This window comes from Perca fluviatilis, chromosome 19 (assembly GCF_010015445.1).
Source record: "Perca fluviatilis chromosome 19, GENO_Pfluv_1.0, whole genome shotgun sequence".
Lineage (NCBI taxonomy): Eukaryota > Metazoa > Chordata > Actinopteri > Perciformes > Percidae > Perca > Perca fluviatilis.
The window spans coordinates 33,920,466-33,940,011 of record NC_053130.1 but is presented as its reverse complement, the minus strand read 5'-3'; the positions used below and the strand labels follow the sequence as shown (position 1 = coordinate 33,940,011).

Sequence of the window (19,546 nt, the reverse complement as noted above, 5' to 3'; positions counted from 1 at the left end):
AGTTGGGTTTAGGAAAGGAACAAAGTGGGAAGGAAACTTCATATGCCCGTTTCTTCCTCCACTCAGTGTCAGATCGTGAAAAAACAAATCTCCTTTAACTTCTCCTCCAGAATGGCGGTGTGTACGTTAGATAGTGCAAGCAAGGGAGCTGGACCTCCAGAGACTGAGTTCCGCCCACTTGACTTAGAGCCTAAGCTGGATATGCTTCTCTTGGATGTTGTCCTCGATTTGCCACCATGTTTGCTATTGAAGCAGGGTGGAGCAAGAGGAGGATGATCCAGTTGAATACACATACAAAGCACAGAAACGGAGAGACAGAAACACCTCACAATAACCTCCTAAATTATATTATAAAAGTGAACTTAAATATATGAACTTGTGGGATTTCAGCTCCCATTGGCTGCCATGTAATTTGAACCCTGCTGTCTTTATCATGTAAACATTCATCAACATCCAACAAACTAATGGATAGTTATTAGATGAGGAGCCTAAGATCAAAATGATGAAGTTACTGTTTAAGGCAGGACACTTTTTACATGTAGTGCAATTTTGAGTTCTTCTTTTTCTCTAATGGAAGGAAAACTTCCAAAGTACTTTACTTTGTATTAAGATGGTGTTTGCTTTAGGCCTTATCTCTTTGCATCTGTATCTGTACAAGCTAATCTGCATATTTAAACATAACATTTCGGGGGGGGGGGACTCTTGATGTAAATCATTAACTGGGGAAGTTCTGTGGTGATATTTTTTAGTTTTTTGTTCATCCTATTCACCTGCAGTGGCTTGTCAAATGTATGCAAATTAGCACATTTTAATTAGTTAATGCATAATTTGCATATCAATGTGACAATTGTGATGATGTTATTAGACAAAAATCGTGTACAGTACACTGGCCTGGATGAACATATTGCCTTTGCTAAACCTTAGCTAACTTATTGCATTAGCTAGTAACGTTAGCGCACGCATGACACAAGTTAACTATATTTCTTATTGTCTTTTGGCTTATTAGCTGTAAACTAATGTAAGAGGCACTGGTAGCTCATTCTTTTGTTCAATACAACTTCACAAGTCAAGAAAAACACAACTGGGACAGGAGCTGGGAGGTGCTGCTGCCTGTCTGTCTGTCTGTCTGTCTGTCTGACGTGTGCCGATGTGGGCTTCCGCCAGCTGCGGAGGGAGAGAGAGGGAAGGAGGGAGGGAGGCCATCGGAACTTGACAAAGTAATCTCCCGACCTGATATTATCATTTTTTATTCAATAAAATATATTTGGTGGTACTCTGGTAGCTCACCTGGTTGAGCGTGGGCCCCATGTAGCCTAAGGCTCAGTCCTTACCACAGCGGCCCAGGGTTCGATTTGGACCTGCATGTTTTTGTCCTAAAACTTTAACCCTCACAGTGTTTTTCACTTCATTAACGTTAATTTTAACATTTTGGTCGGCTAAAAATGTCTTGTTCAGCGTTCCTTTGGACCTTGCTAACCAAGCTAGTTAGCTATCGCTAGCGTTAGCTGGTAAATTAATGGCAATAGCAATGGCAATTTTATTTATATAGCACCTTTAATTACACATGTTAAGTGCTTTACATTAAACTACATACAGAACAAACAAACAAGTGTAACAATACGAATTCACACACACACACACACACACACACACACACACACGCATGCAACGCACGGACGCGACGCGACGCGACGTATCGCGACCGCACACACACACACACAGCAGTGGTCCTGGCAGTGGTCAGTGGCAGCTTGGTCCTAGTCTGGGTGTCCAATGGGTTTCATTTTTGTTGTTATCGTCAGATGTTTTATTATTCATTAAAACTTTCTGTAAAATAGAGGCTTGTTTATTTCAAATAGAAGAAGTCAAAAAAATGTGCCACCCAGTAAGATATGTTATATGTGCACTATTATTATTAATGAGTTAGATTTCAAAAAAAACATTTCAAATATTTATTTTTTTATTATTATTTGTCGGTTATCACGTTCTTATAGTAGATGCTTTGACATATCTGAATTTGAGAATTGAGAGAGAGAGAGAGAGAGAGAGAGAGAGAGAACAGCAAGGTGGGAAAAGATAGCAAATGAGCAGAGAGAGAGAACGCAAGCGCAGTGGAGGCAGGAAAGGGGGGCAGAGAGATAGAGAGTGTTGGCTAATGGGATTGAGGGAGCAAGAGCGAGGAGTAGAGAGGAACAGACAGAGTGAGAGACAGAGTTGGGGTACACCTGACCTTAAGAAGGGAGGGTAGCTCCTCTGCTAGCCACACACACACACACACATTTACATATTTACACACACACAAACACACGCACACACACACCACACACAGTGCCAACAGGCAGAGGCAGTGGAGTGAGCCAGCCAGCAGAGAGCCTGTCGACTAGCAGCCATGACAGACACCGGTGAGTACTGTAGATACATATCGAACATCCCCTAGTGTGTGTGTGTGTTGTGTGTGTGTGTGTGTGTGTGTGTGTGTGTGTGTGTGTGCTTTTATATGAGTGATGACGTATAATACCAGCTGTGGTTATGTGCTTTTAGACATCACACTCCAAGGAATGTGAGTGTGTGCATATTTGTGTATGAGGGCATTATCAGGATAGATAGATAGATAGATAGATAGATAGATAGATAGATAGATAGATAGATAGATAGATAGATAGATAGATAGATAGATTAAATATGTATGGCTTATGATATACTGTATATGTAGATATATATTCTTATGATGATGATGATGATGATGATGATGATGGTAAATATGATTGAATCAACAATGAAGTATTGTCAGACAGTATTTAATCTACATTGGTGCCTGACATTGAAACAAACATTAGTACATCATAATATTGTTCTTACATGTAGCTAATTTAATTAATCAATTTACTTTAGCCTCTCTTTCCAGTGCACTTCTTCTCTGAATTGCTAAAGATCAGCTGCAATATCTTTTTGTGTTGCAGTGCAGCCCTAAGAGGGCAAAAGAAAAAAAAGATTTTAAGATGAGTGCAAAAGAAAAAACATAACTAAAAAATGTTTTTGCGCCCACTCTGACTGTATGTGAGATGATCTTTTATAAAAAACAAATGTTTTATTTATACCCTATTTTAATATCACACATGCTAATGGCAAACATTAGCCTAATACAATTAAAAAAAAGTAAAGTGCTTTTATGGTCATACTTCTCATAACAGGCATGTAGAGAAAAGAACTAAATGCAGTGCCTCCTGGGCCATAGTGCAATAGACAAAAAAAGAGGAGAAATTTTATATCTTAAAAAGCAATAGTAAAAGACAAGTTTGCCTAAGGTGTGTAGGTGCTCACATAGGTCATTGCTCACATAGGCCGTAGCATGACTAGTCCGACTAGTGCAGTGCGGCTTGGGGGAAAAGCTGCTTTTTAACATGGTGATATAGGCCCCGATAATGCCTCCTTAAGAAGTATAGGTGCTGTTGAGCCTTCTTCTCTAAGGAGGTGGTGTTTTGGCTTCATGAGAGGTTGTCACCACCAAGAACTTAAAACCTATGCACTGCTTCCACTGCCATACCACCAGCGTAACCAACAACCATCTCCTTTGTCTTGTTGACATTAAGCAAGAGATTGGTGTCCTCGCACAGTCTTCAAGCTGTCCTACTTCCTATATGCAGATTCGCCGTTGTTGGCGATGAGCCCCACGACTATGGTGTTATCAGCATAGTGGAAGATGTGATTTCCCTTGTTGCTTGTGTTCAAAGTGGCAGTGGGACTGTCTGGGTTCTGTTGCTCAGAAAGTCAAAGAACCCAATTGCACATTAAGGTGCTCAGCCTGAGGGAGTGCAGTTTATTTGCCAGGGTCAGGGGAATGATTGGGTTGAAGGCAGAGCTGAAGTCAAAAAACAGCATCCATGCATATGGTGCACATGGATGGCACATGCAGTGGCATCATCTGCAGAGTGGTGCTGCCGGTAGGCATATTGACGTGGGTTCAATATGTCTGGGATGGAGGCATTGATGTGTCCTTTGACTGGCTGCTCAAAGATCATGACAACTGAAGTAAGTGCCACAGGGCGGTAGTCATTGAAACAGGTTGGTGGTGACTTTTGTCGGTACTGGGATGATGATGGTTGATTTGAAAAATGATGGTACAACAGCATGAGCCAGGGAGATGTTGAAGAGGTCTGTTAACACCTCAGTCATTTGGTACGCGCACTCTTTGAGTGGGAATGTTATCGATGCTATCGTGGGTTCACCCTAAGCAGTGTTCTCCTCACATCGCAGTACCTGCCTGGTTGCCTAGGGGAGCTGATTGGTGGCTTCATAGCGTGTGTAAAAAGCATTTAGTGTGTCTGACAGGGAGTCGTCACTGGTGGTACATGAGGACCCTTACTTCTTATTGTGCACCACCTCCTCTGAAGAAGACATAGAAGACATAATTTTGTATTGATCCCCAGTGGGGGAATATACATTTTTACACTCTGTTAATATTACACATTACACACAGGCCTGAAATACACTCACATGCACAAACAGGACCTAATAGAAGAAAATGTATGCATATATAGATGTATTAATGGAGAGATGTCAGAGTGAGGGGGCTGCCCATGAAGGGCACCCTGAGCAGTCAGGGGTTTGGTGCCTCAGTGACAGTTAGGTTTAGGAAAAGATTGTGGGTGGAGTTACGAAATGTACATTTCAGTGACATGCGGGACAAGAATGGGACATGAACCCCAGTCTCCTGGGTGAAAATCCTGTGTGGTTTGACCCATCCACCACCCAACCTGCCTCCTTAGGCAGACTTTCGGTCTTTCGTACTACTCGCTACCATTGTCGCTCATAATACTACGTCAACATACAGCGCCACGGTCAAGCTATCACTCTGCCCTGTGCGTTGCATACAGACGCAAAAGGTTGGCTATCTAAAGCTAAGAGCTACAGACCATGCGCCAGTATTTGACAAGTTGGAAATGATACTGGCTACCTCAAGGGCATCTCAGCAGTGCCTAGGAGGTGAACTGGCCTGACCTCTCCAGCTACCAGTCCACACTGTCCGTACTTGGTCCGTACAAGGACTTGGACCGGCGACCCTCGGGTTCCCAAGCCAAGTCCCGACAGACTACCCCAAAGCTTGTTGCATTGGCCGAGAATCGGACACGCATGGCAGGCGAGAATTCTATCACGGAACCAAGGAGCTTTGTTTCTGCTAGCCTTCCACTCCTGTTCATGAATGTATTATAAGACCTGAATAAGACATGCATCTCATCTCCACAGACAGCCCCGATACCACCCCCCACAGCCCTACTGACTGACCGTGCAGTGCTGTTGCGCAATAGACAGAGGGGGAGAGAGCAAAGTCCTATAATACCTCCATGAGAGAGCAGCACTGTTTAGTGTTACCGAGCATCCGTGGACTGCATGCATGGGAATGAATTACAAGAGAAATATATTTGAATATAACATATATGTATAAGTCACTAAGAGGGTCTGAAAAGTCGTTAAATCTAGTGAGAAAGTCGCCAAGTTGGCAACACTGTCCACAACGCTACTACTGCAGCTTCCTGATATCCTAACAATGTAGTGAAATCATAATATGTGCGTGCGTTAATCATGCGTTAAAGTTTTTTGGGGTTTTAATAGAAATTTGACAGCCATAATATAAATATATTCAAGACAAATGCAATGATTGTGTCATGCAACTGCTGGATTATCCCTATTTTCCACCTGAGGCGCTGTGACCTTCGTGAGCAATCGTGGCTATTCAAGTCATTCAAGGCTTGATACGAGCCGCGGGGCATTTGAACAGCCGGGCAGGAAGTGAAACAGTCAATTTACCAAAAAACACCCCCCAATATTGTATAAGTCTCCTCTACAACACCATAGATGACAAGAGCTGGATATATGGAGTTTAATTACAGGAGTGCTTGGAGTGGAAGGTAGATACTAGCTAATAAACATGCGATTGTTTTTTCAAGTACTTGTAGAGACAATAAAATCTGCGAGTCTGTCAGGCAAGATGCCGCGATTTTGAGATGCTCCCGGTGTGGTATGGAGCGTGGTGGAGGACAGAACAAAACCGCTGCGCAGCCAGAAAACAGCACAGATGCGCCTTTGGAAAACACGGGTTAGGGTACTGGCACCTCTTTTGGTCCAATCTGGCACTGACATCATCGCTTTTTAGTCATTAATTGCATTTGTGTACACAGGATCCAGTATAACCTCCCTTCTTGTTGGAATAGAGACATGCTGATTCACAAAATGTACATGATTGAAATCGCCGGCAACAATGAAAAAACCCTCAGGCATGTTTGTTCTGTAGCTGACTGATAGCAGCCCAGAGCTCCCCCAGTGCTTCCTTAGCATTGGTGGGATGTAAACAGCTGTGATGACAACGGTGGTAAATTCCCTCGGTAGGTAATGCGGATGACACATCAGCACGAAGTATTCCACTGGCAAAGAACAGTGACTACCAACGACGGACATGTTCGTGCACCAACCTTTAATTATATAGACGCCACAGTACCACCTTTGGTTTTACCCAATAGTGATAATCTAACATATATAACATATATAACAACTTGCTACAATGGTTGTCCCCCAGTCCTCATTTTATTGAAAACATTTCGGTTACACTTTACTTGAAGGTATCTGCATAAGAGTGACATGACACTGTCATGAACGTGTCAGAAACATTATAAGCAAGTCATAATCGTTTGACATAACGTTTCTTTTAATAAGTGTCATTTGTTTTTTGTCATGACAAGTTAGGGTTAGGGGGGCCGTTACAGAGTCAACGCATTGGTACGCATACGCGTCCGCAAGGCTACGCATCGCTACGCTTCGGCCGCCATTATGCGTCGATGCGTAGCCAAACATATCTGTGCAATTTCGTCAAACATAGGACTACTGAGTCACATTTTTCGGTATGTATTAACGTTGTGTATAGTCTATGCTGTGTGCCCTCCTCAAGAGGCGAGAGAGAGAACCAAATGTATCTATATATTTTTAAAACCTGCTAAACCATTTATAAGCGACCTTTTATCAATGTATTGGTCAGTGCTACCCAATCGTAGCATACTGTACTGGTGGGGAAACAAGCATCTGATAAAAAGAAATCAGCCAGCCAGCTGCTCCCTGACCATAGGTATATATCTATGCTCCCTGACAAGAGCCACTCTCTGGGAGGGTCTGGCTCTGCCGACCGAACACCGTGGAGCACTCTGCTACCCCCTGTTGCGTGGGCGGTGTATTGCATTTCACGCATCGCCCGTGATGCTTGGGTCTACTTGCGTCCGCTGTTTAAACTATGAAAGGGAGCGCGTCGCTCGCGTTGCTTGTTCGCGTTGCTTGTTCGCGTTGCTCGCGTTGCTCGCGTTGACTCTGTAACGGCCCTTAGAGTTAGGGTTCATGTGTCATGACAGTGTCATGTGTTTATGACAGTGTCATGTCACTCTTACGTAGATACCTTCAAGTAAAGTGTTACCAACATTTCTCTTATACAATGTTGATTCAATGGCATTTTTTCAACATATAAATTGTGACTACTTAAAAATGTTGATTTAACCTCAAACATGTATCAACCTGTATGACCCTAACTCAAAGAACAACTGTCTGGGACATGACTTAGTGTTGGGTTAGTTAGGGTATCTTCCGAGACAAATCGCACATAATTGTTTCCAAATAGTAAAGCAAGGGCTCAACCCCTTTTTTTGCATTGCATAAAATGTAAAATACGTTCAGCTTTTTTGATGCAAAGCATGGAGTTGTTCCCTACCCAGTCTGTATCAACGACCCCTCTTTGGGGACATTGGGCTGTTTGTCTCACTGGTCTCTTGCCCTCTGGCCGCCGTTACAGAACAAAACCAAGGCATGCCAGGGCTTCTTTCATCCCTGTGGCCATTGAAAAACTCTTAATTTACTTCATTAACTTGCTTGCTTTTATGTGTATTCTTCCTAGATAGCTTGAATTAGCCTGGATGGACTATTTATGTATTTATTCATTACATTATTAATATGTATGTATTTACTGTGCTGTTTCTAATGTTTTTAACCTTGTTTTTTAGCTTCTGGTTCAGTGTGGTAGGTGTACCTTGTTTTCATATGTGGTGTGGAATTTGTCTGTATTTGTTGCTGTTGTCAAATGTTTTGTCAACCTTGTGATTTGATGCCTGCTGCAGATCAAATTTCCTTCTGGATAATTAAGTTGAAGTTGAAGTGTGAGTGCACTGTTTAGCTCAATATTGGAGTTATAGAAACTATTCTGTGGCCAGAGACTGTCATGCATTACTAAGCTAAAGACCATCCAACAACCCAAGCCTCATCTGAAGCCACTACTACTACTACTACTGCTGTCTCTGCTGCTGCTGCTGCTGCTGCTGACTCTTAATTATCTTGCTAACTGCTGATCTGAGGCATGAACCCCATAGGCAGCACTATAAATGTACAGCTTTAAAAACTGAACCTAGAGGGGGATCAACAGCTCTCTGACACTGTCTGCACTTAAACTAAACATAGTAAGCTTCACAGTGATGGGGTTCATTGCTGGACTGTATTGGATTAGATTGTGCAGGTGTTCTTTGTGTCCACCCTCTGCATATATTTATGTCAATGTAAGTACATATGTTTGTATATGTGGAAACATATATCTTTGATATGCACCTTCGCAGCACTCTGTGGGACTGATTAGTAAATTGCTCTCCTGCTTTCTTGTCAAACACACATGGTCTCTCACACACACACACACACACACACACACACACACACACACACACACACACACAACACACACACACACACACACACACACACACACACACACACAGTATGATGCTGACGTAGCAGGCTGTGTATCAGCCTGATGGCCCCCTTCACTAAGGCTATTTTTATTCGACTTACAAGGGATTAGTTTAGGTGATTACCGTCTGCAGGTGTCTACTCACTGTGTGTGTGTGTGTGTGTGTGTGTGTGTATTATGCATTGTATTGTATGAGCATTTGTTGCTCCTAAGGTTTGTGCCTGAACTTTAATCCATGCCAGCAGTAGAATAAATGTCGTAGATGTCTCAGGTTAAATAAGGGGGCTAAAGTAACTGTTGTAGCGTAAATGGTCGGTTAATTCATTTAAAAGAGCGGTCAAGTCTGGTGTCGTCTCTACTTAAAAGTACTGGTGCGAGGGCAGTGTCCTGGCCCTCGTTTTTAACTTCTTTTTTTTAACATTCATTTTCCTGAACTAATCTTTCACTATTGGACATAAATATCCCTAGTTTTACTCACTTAACTCTGCCATCATTTAAATCTGGAGTCACAGCTACATGTAAAATATACAAACAATGCTAACATTATTATTAAGCAGAAAACCTAATATATTGTAAACATCACACCATTGAAAGCAATCCCATTATCAAGAAAACATATGTCTGTACTCGACCGGTCAAACGTTTGGGGTCACTTAGAAATTTCCATTCCACTCCATTCCAGACAGAATACCAGCTGAGATCAGTTGCATTGCTTTTTTAACCAGGGCAGCAGTTTTCAGATGACATTATGTGCTTACATAATTGCAAAAGGGTTCTCCAATGGTTTCTCAGTTAGCCTTTTAAGGGTCCCATGACATGGTGCTCTTTGGATGCTTTTATAGGTTTTGTAGGCCTAGGGCCCCCTAAAACTTTTCCCACCCCTTTTTAACTTTTTGTTCCCCCTAATATTTTTTTATTTCCTCTCTTTTATATAAATATTTGCCCCCCCCCTTATTTTTTTGAAAATCTCTTTTTAAAAAACCCTTTTGCCCCCCTCTAATTTTTTTAAGTTCTCTTTTTTAAAAAAATATTTTTCCCCCCCATATTATTTTATATACCTCTTTTTTTATATTCCTTTTTCCTCCCCCCCTCTATTATCTCAATTTTTTTTTTTTTAAAATTTAAGTTGCCCCCCCCATATTAAATCAAATCTCTTTTTACAAACATTTTTCCCCCCTTTTTTTTTAATTTTTTTTTTTATCTTCCCCTTTTTTTTTTCTTTTTTTTTTTCCCCCCTTTTTTTTTTTTTTTTTTTTTTACTAATACTGTATCTGAAGTCTCTTTTATATAGACCTTAGTGGTCCCCTAATACTGTATCTGAAGTTCTTTCTCTTTTATATAGGCCTTAGTGGTCCCCTAATACTGTATCTGAAGTCTCTTTTTATTTTTATATAGACCTTAGTCGTCCCCTAATACTGTATCTGAAGTCTCTTTTAGACCTTAGTGGTCCCCTAATACTGTATCTGAAGTCTCTTTTATATAGACCTTAGTGGTCCCCTAATATTGTATCTGAAGTCTCTTTCCAGAAATTCAGCCTCGGTGCAGAATTACATTTCTGTGTCTGTAGCTAGCTCGGTTTACGCCTATCACCATTTCTAGCCACTGGGGCAGGCTGGGGGAACGCATATTAATGTTAAAAAAAACTCATAAAGTGAAAGTTTCATGCCATGGGACCTTTAAAATAATATCAGATTAGTAAACAGAATGTGCCTTTGGAACATTGGATGAATGGTTGCTGATAATGGACAATGTAGATATTGCATTAAAGATCAGCCACTTCTTTCTACAACAGTTGAGAATCCATTGCAATTACGTATGTAAGCACATAATGTAATGTGAAAACCGCTGCCCTAGTTAAAAAAACAATGCAACTGATCTCAGCTGGTATTCTGTCTGTGTATACAGTGTATATATATATATATATATATATATATATATATACATACACTCAACTAAAGGATTATTAGGAACACCCTACTAATACCATGTTTGACCCTCTTTTGCCTTCAGAACTGCCTTAATTCTTCGTGGCATTAATTCAACAAGGTGCTGGAAGCATTCTTTAGAAATGTTGGCCCATATTGAGAGGAGAGCATCTTGCAGTTGATGGAGATTAGTGCGATGCACATCCAGGGCACGAAGCTCCCATTCCACCACATCCCAACGATGTTCTATTGGGTTGAGATCTGGGGACTCTGGGGGCCATTTTAGTACAGTGAACTCATTGTCATTTTCAAGAAACCAATTTGAAATGATTGGAGCTTTGTGACATGGCGCATTATCCTGCTGGAAGTAGCCATCAGAGGATGGGTACATGGTGGTCATAAAGGGATGGACATGGTCAGAAACAATGCTCAGGTAGGCTGTGGCATTTAAATGATGCCCAACTGGTACTAAGGGGCCTAAAGTGTGCCAAGAAAACATTACCCACACCATTACACCCCCACCACCACCACCAGCCTGCCCAGTGGTAACAAGGCATGACGGATCCATGTTCTCATTCTGTTTACGCCAAATTCTGACTCTACCATCTGAATGTCTCAACGGAAATCGAGACTCATCAGACCAGGCAACATTTTTACAGTCTTCACCTGTCCAATTTTGGTGAGCTCGTGCAAATTGTAGCCCCATTTTCCTATTTTTAGTGGAGATGAGTGGTACCCGGTGGGGTCTTCTGCTGGTGGAGCCCAGCCGCCTCAAGGTTGTGCGTGTTGTGGCTTCACAAATGCTTTGCTGCATACCTCGGTTGTAACGTGTGGTTATTTGAGTCAAAGTTGATCTTCTATCAGCTGGAATCATTCTCCACTGACCTCTAGCATCAACAAGGCATTTTCGCCCACAGGACTGCCACATACTGGATGTTTTTCCTTTTTCAGACCATTCTTTGTAAACCCTAGAAATGGTTGTGCGTGAGAATCCCAGTAACTGAGCAGATTGTGAATACTCAAACCAGGCTGTCTGGCACCAACAACCATGCCACGCTCTAAGTTGCTTAGATCACCTTTTGTTCCCATTCTGACATTCAGTTTGGAGTTCAGGAAATTGTCTAGACCTGGACCACACCCCTAAATGCATTGAAGCAGCTGCCATGTGATTGGTTGATTAGATAATTGCGTTAATGAGAAATCTTACAGGTGTTCGTAATAATCCTTTAGGTGAGTGTATATATATATATATATATACTCACCTAAAGGATTATTAGGAACACCTTACTAAGACCGTGTTTGGCCCCCTTTCGCCTTCAGAACTGCCTTAAAGGGGTGATAGAATGAAAAACCAATTTTATCCTGTCATAGTTGAATAACGACAGTTCGTGGGTAAATAGGACATACATATAAGCTCAAAATCCCATTGACACCCCTTTACTATGAAAATTTCATATTTTGAAACTGCCGCTGAAAACGGGCGAATCCCAACAAAGCTGGAAGTTGACGTCAACCTCCCAAAAACCGGAACCTTTGTCAGCCCATGGGTGTATTAAGAGAACGGTCACGCCCCAACATTTACATAGGCTACACAACTGACCTGAGATCAGGTAGTCTTCTGAATCTAGGTCGTGCAGATCTCAGAAAATGTATACATTGTTCATATGCTATTTTACCATTAAATTCACTTCTGAGACTTTTTTATGCGAGAAATCAACTACTTAGAGGTCAAATATGGGCCGTATTACGAAAATTGATGTCTAATTGCAAATTTTGTCCGACTGTGTGTCGGACTTCAGAGGCTGGTGCTGCCTGTGTTGCTGCCTCGCCGCCTGGCCTGCCTTCCTCCACAGACCCCGGCTTGCTGTGAGCCCGATTGAGCTCCGGCACGGCTGCTGCAGCCCACAGCACCTCATACCCGCGCAAAGTCACCGTTTGGGCTATTGGACTACTACCAAACGCCGCTGCTCTGACAGAGCTCCAGGGCCTGCAACTCCCCTCTTCCTGCTAGCTAAATGCCCGGTGTATGTGAGTGAAAGCGCGGTCAGCGAGCTTGTTACGCCAGCATTCTCTTACCACAGATTCTAGTTAATCTTATAATGTGTGTAATTATAATGTGTTGAGTTATTTAAACAAAACGATTGGGGAAATAAACGCCGCTTGTCCATGAGTCTCATTGATAGAGCCTGCGGCTGGATGGAGCTCTATCAATGAGAGCTAGCTAGCCTCCTCTTAGAATTCCTCTGGAATTCACAAATATTCATTAACTTGAAATCGGACACCGTTGTTAGCTTTATAAAACATTTAGTTAGATGTTGTATAAGTGGCGTGACGAAATTCAAACTGTAAATATACTTGAATTACGACCAAAAATGAAGCTAACTAGCCGCAATCTGTACACATAGGATTGAAGGGACAGTCGCAGCTAACGAAACCCGTACAGCTCACAAATATTCATTAACTTGAAATCGGACACCGTTGTTAGCTTTATAAAACATATAGTTAGATGTTGTATAAGTGGCGTGACGAAATTCAAACTGTAAATATACTCAAATTACGACCAAAAATGAAGCTAACTAGCCGCAATCTGTACACATAGGATTGCAGGGACAGTCGCAGCTAAAGAAACCCGTACAGCTCACAAATATTCATTAACTTGAAATCGGACACCGTTGTTAGCTTTATAAAACATATAGTTAGATGTTGTATAAGTAGCGTGACGAAATTCAAACTGTAAATATACTCGAATTACGACCAAAAATGAAGCTAACTAGCCGCAATCTGTACACATAGGATTGAAGGGACAGTCGCAGCTAACGAAATCCTTACAGCTCACAAATATTCATTAACTTGAAATCGGACACCGTTGTTAGCTTTATAAAACATATAGTTAGATGTTGTATAAGTGGCGTGACGAAATTCAAACTGTAAATATACTCAAATTACAACCAAAAATGAAGCTAACTAGCCGCAATCTGTACACATAGGATTGCAGGGACAGTCGCGAATGCGAAACCCGTACAGCTCACAAATATTCATTAACTTGAAATCGGACACCGTTGTTAGCTTTATAAAACATATAGTTAGATGTTGTATAAGTGGCGTGACGAAATTCAAACTGTAAATATACTCAAATTACAACCAAAAATGAAGCTAACTAGCCGCAATCTGTACACATAGGATTGCAGGGACAGTCGCAGCTAACGAAACCCGTACAGCTCACAAATATTCATTAACTTGAAATCGGACACCGTTGTTAGCTTTATAAAACATATAGTTAGATGTTGTATAAGTAGCGTGACGAAATTCAAACTGTAAATATACGAATTACGACCAAAAATGAAGGTAACTAGCCCGCAATCTGTACACATAGGATTGAAGGGACAGTCGCCTACCGAAACCCTTACAGCTCACAAATATTAATTAACTTGAAATCGGACACCGTTGTTAGCTTTATAAAACATATAGTTAGATGTTGTATAGCTAAGTGGCGTGACATGTGTGTAACATGTGGTAAGAGATTGCTGGTGTAACAAGCTCGCCTGACCGCTCTCACACAAGGGCCATTTAGCTAGCAGGAAGAGAGGAGATGCAGGCCCTGGAGCTATGTCAGGGCACGCGTTTGGTAGTAGTCCACCAGCCCAAACGGTGACTTTGGCGGGTATGAGGTGCTGTGGGCTGCAGCAGCCGTGCCGGAGCTCAATCGAGCTCACAGCAAGTCGGGGTCTGTGTCTGTGGAGGATAGGCGAGGCACGCCCGGGGGCCGGGCCGCCCCACCCGCGCAGCTGAACTCCGCACACAGTTTTACCAAATTTGCAATTAGCCATCCATTTTTCGTAAACGGCCCATATTTGAGCTTTATATAGTTGATTTCTCCCATAAAAAGTCTCAGAAGTGAATTTGGTAAGGAAACATTGCAGTGTCTGGAATATGAGATTCTGTCGGCGTTTCTAATGTCTGTGTATTGGGGATTCGCTCAACCAATCAGCAAACGACCTCTAATGCGTGTGTATGGCGATCGCTCAACCAATCAGCGCGTCTCTATGTGTGTGTGTACGGGGCTAAGGCTCAACCAAGCGCGCGCAGCTCATCTAAATATTCATGACCATACCATATTTGGAAGAAAAGCTCTTGTTACAAATAGGGCCAAAACACAGGGATGCATAAGGGCCAATAAAATATCAACCAGGCCATTTTCAGCCCAACTAATGTTACATACCCCATTAGGAGACCATAAGGAACAGTGTGAAATACCCTATATAATCATTCTATCACCCCTTTAATTCTTTGTGGCATTGATTCAACAAGGTGCTGGAAGCATACTTTAGAAATGTTGGCCCATATTGAGAGGAGAGCATCTTGCAGTTGATGGAGATTTGTGGGATGCACATCCAGGGCACGAAGCTCCCATTCCACCACATCCAGAAGATGTTCTATTGGGTTGAGATCTGGTGACTGTGGGGGCCATTTTAGTACAGCGAACTGATTGTCATGTTCAAGAAACCAATTTGAAATGATTGGAGCTTTGTGACATGGCGCATTATCCTGCTGGAAGTAGCCATCAGAGGATGGGTCCATGGTGGTCATAAAGGGATGGACATGGTCAGAAACAATGCTCAGGTAGGCTGTGGCATTTAAACAATGCCCAGTTGGTACTAAGGGGCCTAAAGTGTGCCAAGAAAACATCCCCCACACCATTACACCACCACCACCACCAGCAGCCTGACCAGTGGTAACAAGGATGACGGGTCCATGTTCTCATTCTGTTTACGCCAAATTCTGACTCTACCATCTGAATGTCTCAACAGAAATCGAGAGTCATCAGAACAGGCAACATTTTTACAGTCTTCAACTGTCCAATTTTGGTGAGCTTGTTCAAATTGTAGCCCTTTTTTCCTATTTTCAGTGGAGATGAGTGGTACTCAAACCAGCCCGTCTGGCACCAACAACCATGCCACGCTCAAAGTTGCTTAGATCACCTTTCTTTCCCATTCTGACATTCAGTTTGGAGTTCAGGAGATTGTCTAGACCTGGACCACACCCCTAAATGCATTGAAGCAGCTGCCATGTGATTGGTTGATTAGATAATTGCATTAACGAGAAATCTTACAGGTGTTCCTAATAATCTCTAAGGTGAGTGTATATATGTATGTGTGTGTGTGTTATATGTGTGGATATATGAACAGAAAACAAATGATTGATGATAGATCCCAGGCTTGGATGCTGCTGACTCAAACCTCCCCCTCTCTCCAAGGGGCACAGCAGCACGTGATCAGGGGGCCATGTGTTGGAGTCAACCCCCGGCTTACTCACAGCACATCCTTTGGAGGTGTGTTTCACATCCTCTCATCAGCATTCAGTTAATGAATACACAGGTTACTTTAAAAGCAAAAAGACAGTTTCTTTGTTTCTGCTGGTTTGTGTCCACTGATGCAGTTTATACTTATTCTGGAAGGTAAGAGCATTAGCAGATCTCAGGCCATGGGATGTTAGAGGGGTCATAGTGGACTTCCTGTTCTGGGTTTTCCATTAATGTCGCCCTGGAGTCTTACCAGATTCCAGTTCTGGATGAGTTCAGAAACCCCCAAATGTTATCAAGTTATTCACGCTACACTGTGATCAGTTCATTCAACCCTATCACCACACAACAATGTCTATTAATTATACAAAACCCTGGATTACATTCATTGATAACTTTATTCTTGCTTTCTATTTCTGCCCATGGAGACTAGGGTATGGCTAAGGCTAGGGGAAGATCATGTTAGTATAACATAAATGTGGTTAAAGCAACTAAAACACTACCATTTGCTGATACTGTTAATGAAAAGATAGTCTATATCCTTGACGTTCCACTTCCGGGATTGCTCCGGTGCCACAGGAAATTCCACCAGATGCATGTCTATTCACCCATGTCCGTTTCATTCTGCTTTCTTTGTTCTGAGGACTATAGTTAACTGGTCCTCAGATCTCTGCAGGGTAAATCCAGACAGCTAGCTAGACTGATCTGTCCAATCTGAGTTTTCTGTTACACGACTAAAACTACTTTTGAACGTACACATGTTCCACCAAAACAAGTTCCTTCCTGAGACTATTTAGCAGAGGCACCGTGGCTCCTTGCGGAGCTTAGCGCCGCCCCTGACCATTGTGATTGGTTTAAAGAAGTGCCAATAAACCAGAGCATGTTTTTCTCCCATCCCTCAATGCTGTGTGGACTAGTCAGACCCTCCTCCACAGCGCTGTGGAGGAAGGTCTGGTAAAGCAAGACTAATGAAAAGGCAAATGTTAACTGCAGGTCTGATAGACCACCACACCCTTAATTTCTGCCTTGTGACATAAAGGGCACTCTACTTCCGCTATTGACGCTTAATGTTGACAGTAGACATAAATTGTGAGCTGAAGGCTAGTTCTTGGATACTCAATCATACTGAAATGAGTTTATTCAGCAACAATATTACTGTTAAAGTCTGTAACTCATCTATAGGTCACTAGAGGGGCTAAAAATGTCCTGAAAGTGACGCTAGTGGAAAGAGCATGGGCCATGGGGTCATAAAAAAGGAGTATTGGAGTAGTTGTAATGTGTATCTGTCATGGAAGAATGGCTTGCACAGGATTTAGGCAACCTCTCTTCATCTTCAGCACGAACATAAACATGTTCCAGTATTTAAATAAAACACAATATGGTGTTGACAGATGGCATACCCAGAGCAAAAATGATTTGTAATAAAAGGAAGATTGGAAATAGATCAGACTTTGCTATTACAATCTGTTAGAAATGCCTTGATTAGCCCTGATACAGATCCTGCATATTGGTGTGAACATATAGTGTCAAGAATCCCCGGCCGTATGTGAGTGATGTGGTGTCTCTTCTGTGTTTGTGCGTCTTCCTCTGTCTCTCCCCTGGCATTCGTTGGGGGGCGTGCCTGGCCTGTCCCTTCACACACCTGCGCTGATTCCTTTCACCACACCTGTACCTCATCCGCTCGTCAAGGCAGTACTTAATGTTGCGTTCCAGACACAATTTGTAGCCCGTAAGTTACGACTTCAAGTCACAACTCACGACTTGGCAGCGTTCCAGGGTTCAGGTTAGGCTACATCAGCTAGTGGCTACCTAACGCTGATGTTAGCTAGCGCTGGCTGATACTTGTGATTTCTAGTCTGCGACATATTTTAGGCTTAATTTAATAAACATAACCTGTAGTAGTACACCATCGTATGTCGTGTGTATTGTTTTGATTACGTTGCCTATTTATGTCTGTTTATGTCTATTTCTCACCGTTAATCACCGGCGTCTGTACAGCGTCAACAGGGGTCGCCATTGTTGTTTATGTGTGTGTGACGTCAAAAACTGTAACTGGGTCCTTAATAACGCAGCATAAGGTACAGCCAGACATCTAGTTTCCGCCGGATGGTTATGAAGTACTGTTCGAGGAATCCCAGACCTCGGTCCTGGAGACTGCCATTCCGCACCCATCTAGTTCACCATTGTTCAGATCGAGTCCCACATTCAAGTCCACCAGCCAGCCGCTCTCCATACCGGAACCCACCTGGACTCTTCCCCCCCTCCTGCACCTGCCAACTCAGTCTATTTGCACATTTCTGACCTACCAATAAATTGCTTAACTAACTCTTCTGGTCCAGTCTGCTTTTGGGTTTAATCACAGCAAACCTGACACATAGTTAAGGGACTGTCACCAAAAATTTTAATGAAAGACACTGCAACTGTACTTTTCACGTTTTGATTGACTTTTTCCTCAAGAAAACACACAAGATATGGGAAAGTTAAGCAAACATATATCCAACATTAAATACAGTCTGTAGTTTTAAGGGTTTATGAATAAAAGACTTTCAGCCAGCAGCAGCACCAGTTAGAATGAAATACTGGACAGTAATGGATGCCACCAGGAATGGACAGAACCACATGCCCATCAAACCTGAATGTTGGGGTTTAGGCCAAGAAGAGTATGTAACAGTTCTATATTTAAAGCTTTAGTGCATAACTATTTTATACTAATGAACATCTGTAACGTTCAAACCATTGCCAAATGAGTTGCTACAAAGCTAATGAAGACTATCAGCTCCACACAACTCTCTCTGGATTTCTCAGTAGGACTATGTTCAGAAGATTGTGGCATCCGGTGACTCAAGTGAAGATAATGACCTCTTCTGAAGAGTCCATCATGTTTTTTAATCCTCCTGTTATGATTTGCTCCCAGTTTGGACCCCAGTAGCAGATTCAGACACAGGCACAATGGATAGTAGTTAGGTTTATTTTATCTCATTACTTGCAAGTAAGAGAGAGTTAATCAAGGTGGTGAGGAGACAATCCCGATGAAAGCAGATGGTGTCTGGTGGTGAGGAATAAGTGGCAGGCTGTGGCAGATGATCAGCAGGAAGGCAGGCTCAGTTCTGGCAGGTGCTGGAGACGGAGGAGACACAGGTACGCTTATTTTTAGCAACATATAACAGGTCAAAGTAAAAATCTTCACTGGAGTTTTTAGGCCTGAAGAGTTACCACATAGGGAGCAGAAAAACAATCTGGCGATGAGTGAGAGGAGAGCCGGTTTTCTTGTACTGAGCTTGATTGTGAATGGAAGTCAGGTGTGCCTGGTAATGCCTGTAGAGCCACGCCCCTGCTGATGAGCACACACACACCACACCACACCACACCCACAGGGGAGGAGACACAGGGAAAGACAGACAGGGAAACAAACAGAACACACAGGGGAATGCAGGGATCACAGACTGGGCTGTGACACCTCCCTGTCCCTTCATGAAGACAGCGCTCCCCATGAGCCGAATTTAAATGTGTTTTACTTTTTGGTGTTGTTGACTAACATTTAATTTTAATGTACAACTT

General features: G+C 42.5%; 1 protein-coding gene and 1 long non-coding RNA gene across 4 annotated transcripts in view; one reads left to right on the top strand and one right to left on the bottom strand.

The window, feature by feature from the left end:
• The first annotated feature begins 2,126 nt into the window (after positions 1 to 2,126).
• si:dkey-191g9.5 (rap1 GTPase-GDP dissociation stimulator 1) overlaps positions 2,127 to 19,546 on the top strand; it is a 40,564-nt gene continuing 23,144 nt past the window's right edge. The window contains exons 1-3 of one of the 3 annotated variants that reach the window (XM_039783567.1): positions 2,490 to 2,560; positions 8,034 to 8,049; positions 15,955 to 16,018. In XM_039783567.1, coding sequence (XP_039639501.1) covers positions 2,505 to 2,560; positions 8,034 to 8,049; positions 15,955 to 16,018 — 136 coding nt within the window. In that variant the 5' untranslated portion in view covers positions 2,490 to 2,504. Of the gene's footprint in view, positions 2,403 to 2,489; positions 2,561 to 8,033; positions 8,050 to 15,943; positions 16,019 to 19,546 lie in introns of those variants that run through there. The other 2 variants (XM_039783568.1, XM_039783569.1) reach the window with 2 other exon arrangements.
• On the bottom strand, positions 18,367 to 19,300 carry LOC120547847. Its single transcript, XR_005637108.1, has 2 exons — positions 19,202 to 19,300; positions 18,367 to 19,105 (listed from the first exon to the last, which is right to left on the bottom strand). It is a non-coding gene; the product is annotated as an uncharacterized LOC120547847 (long non-coding RNA).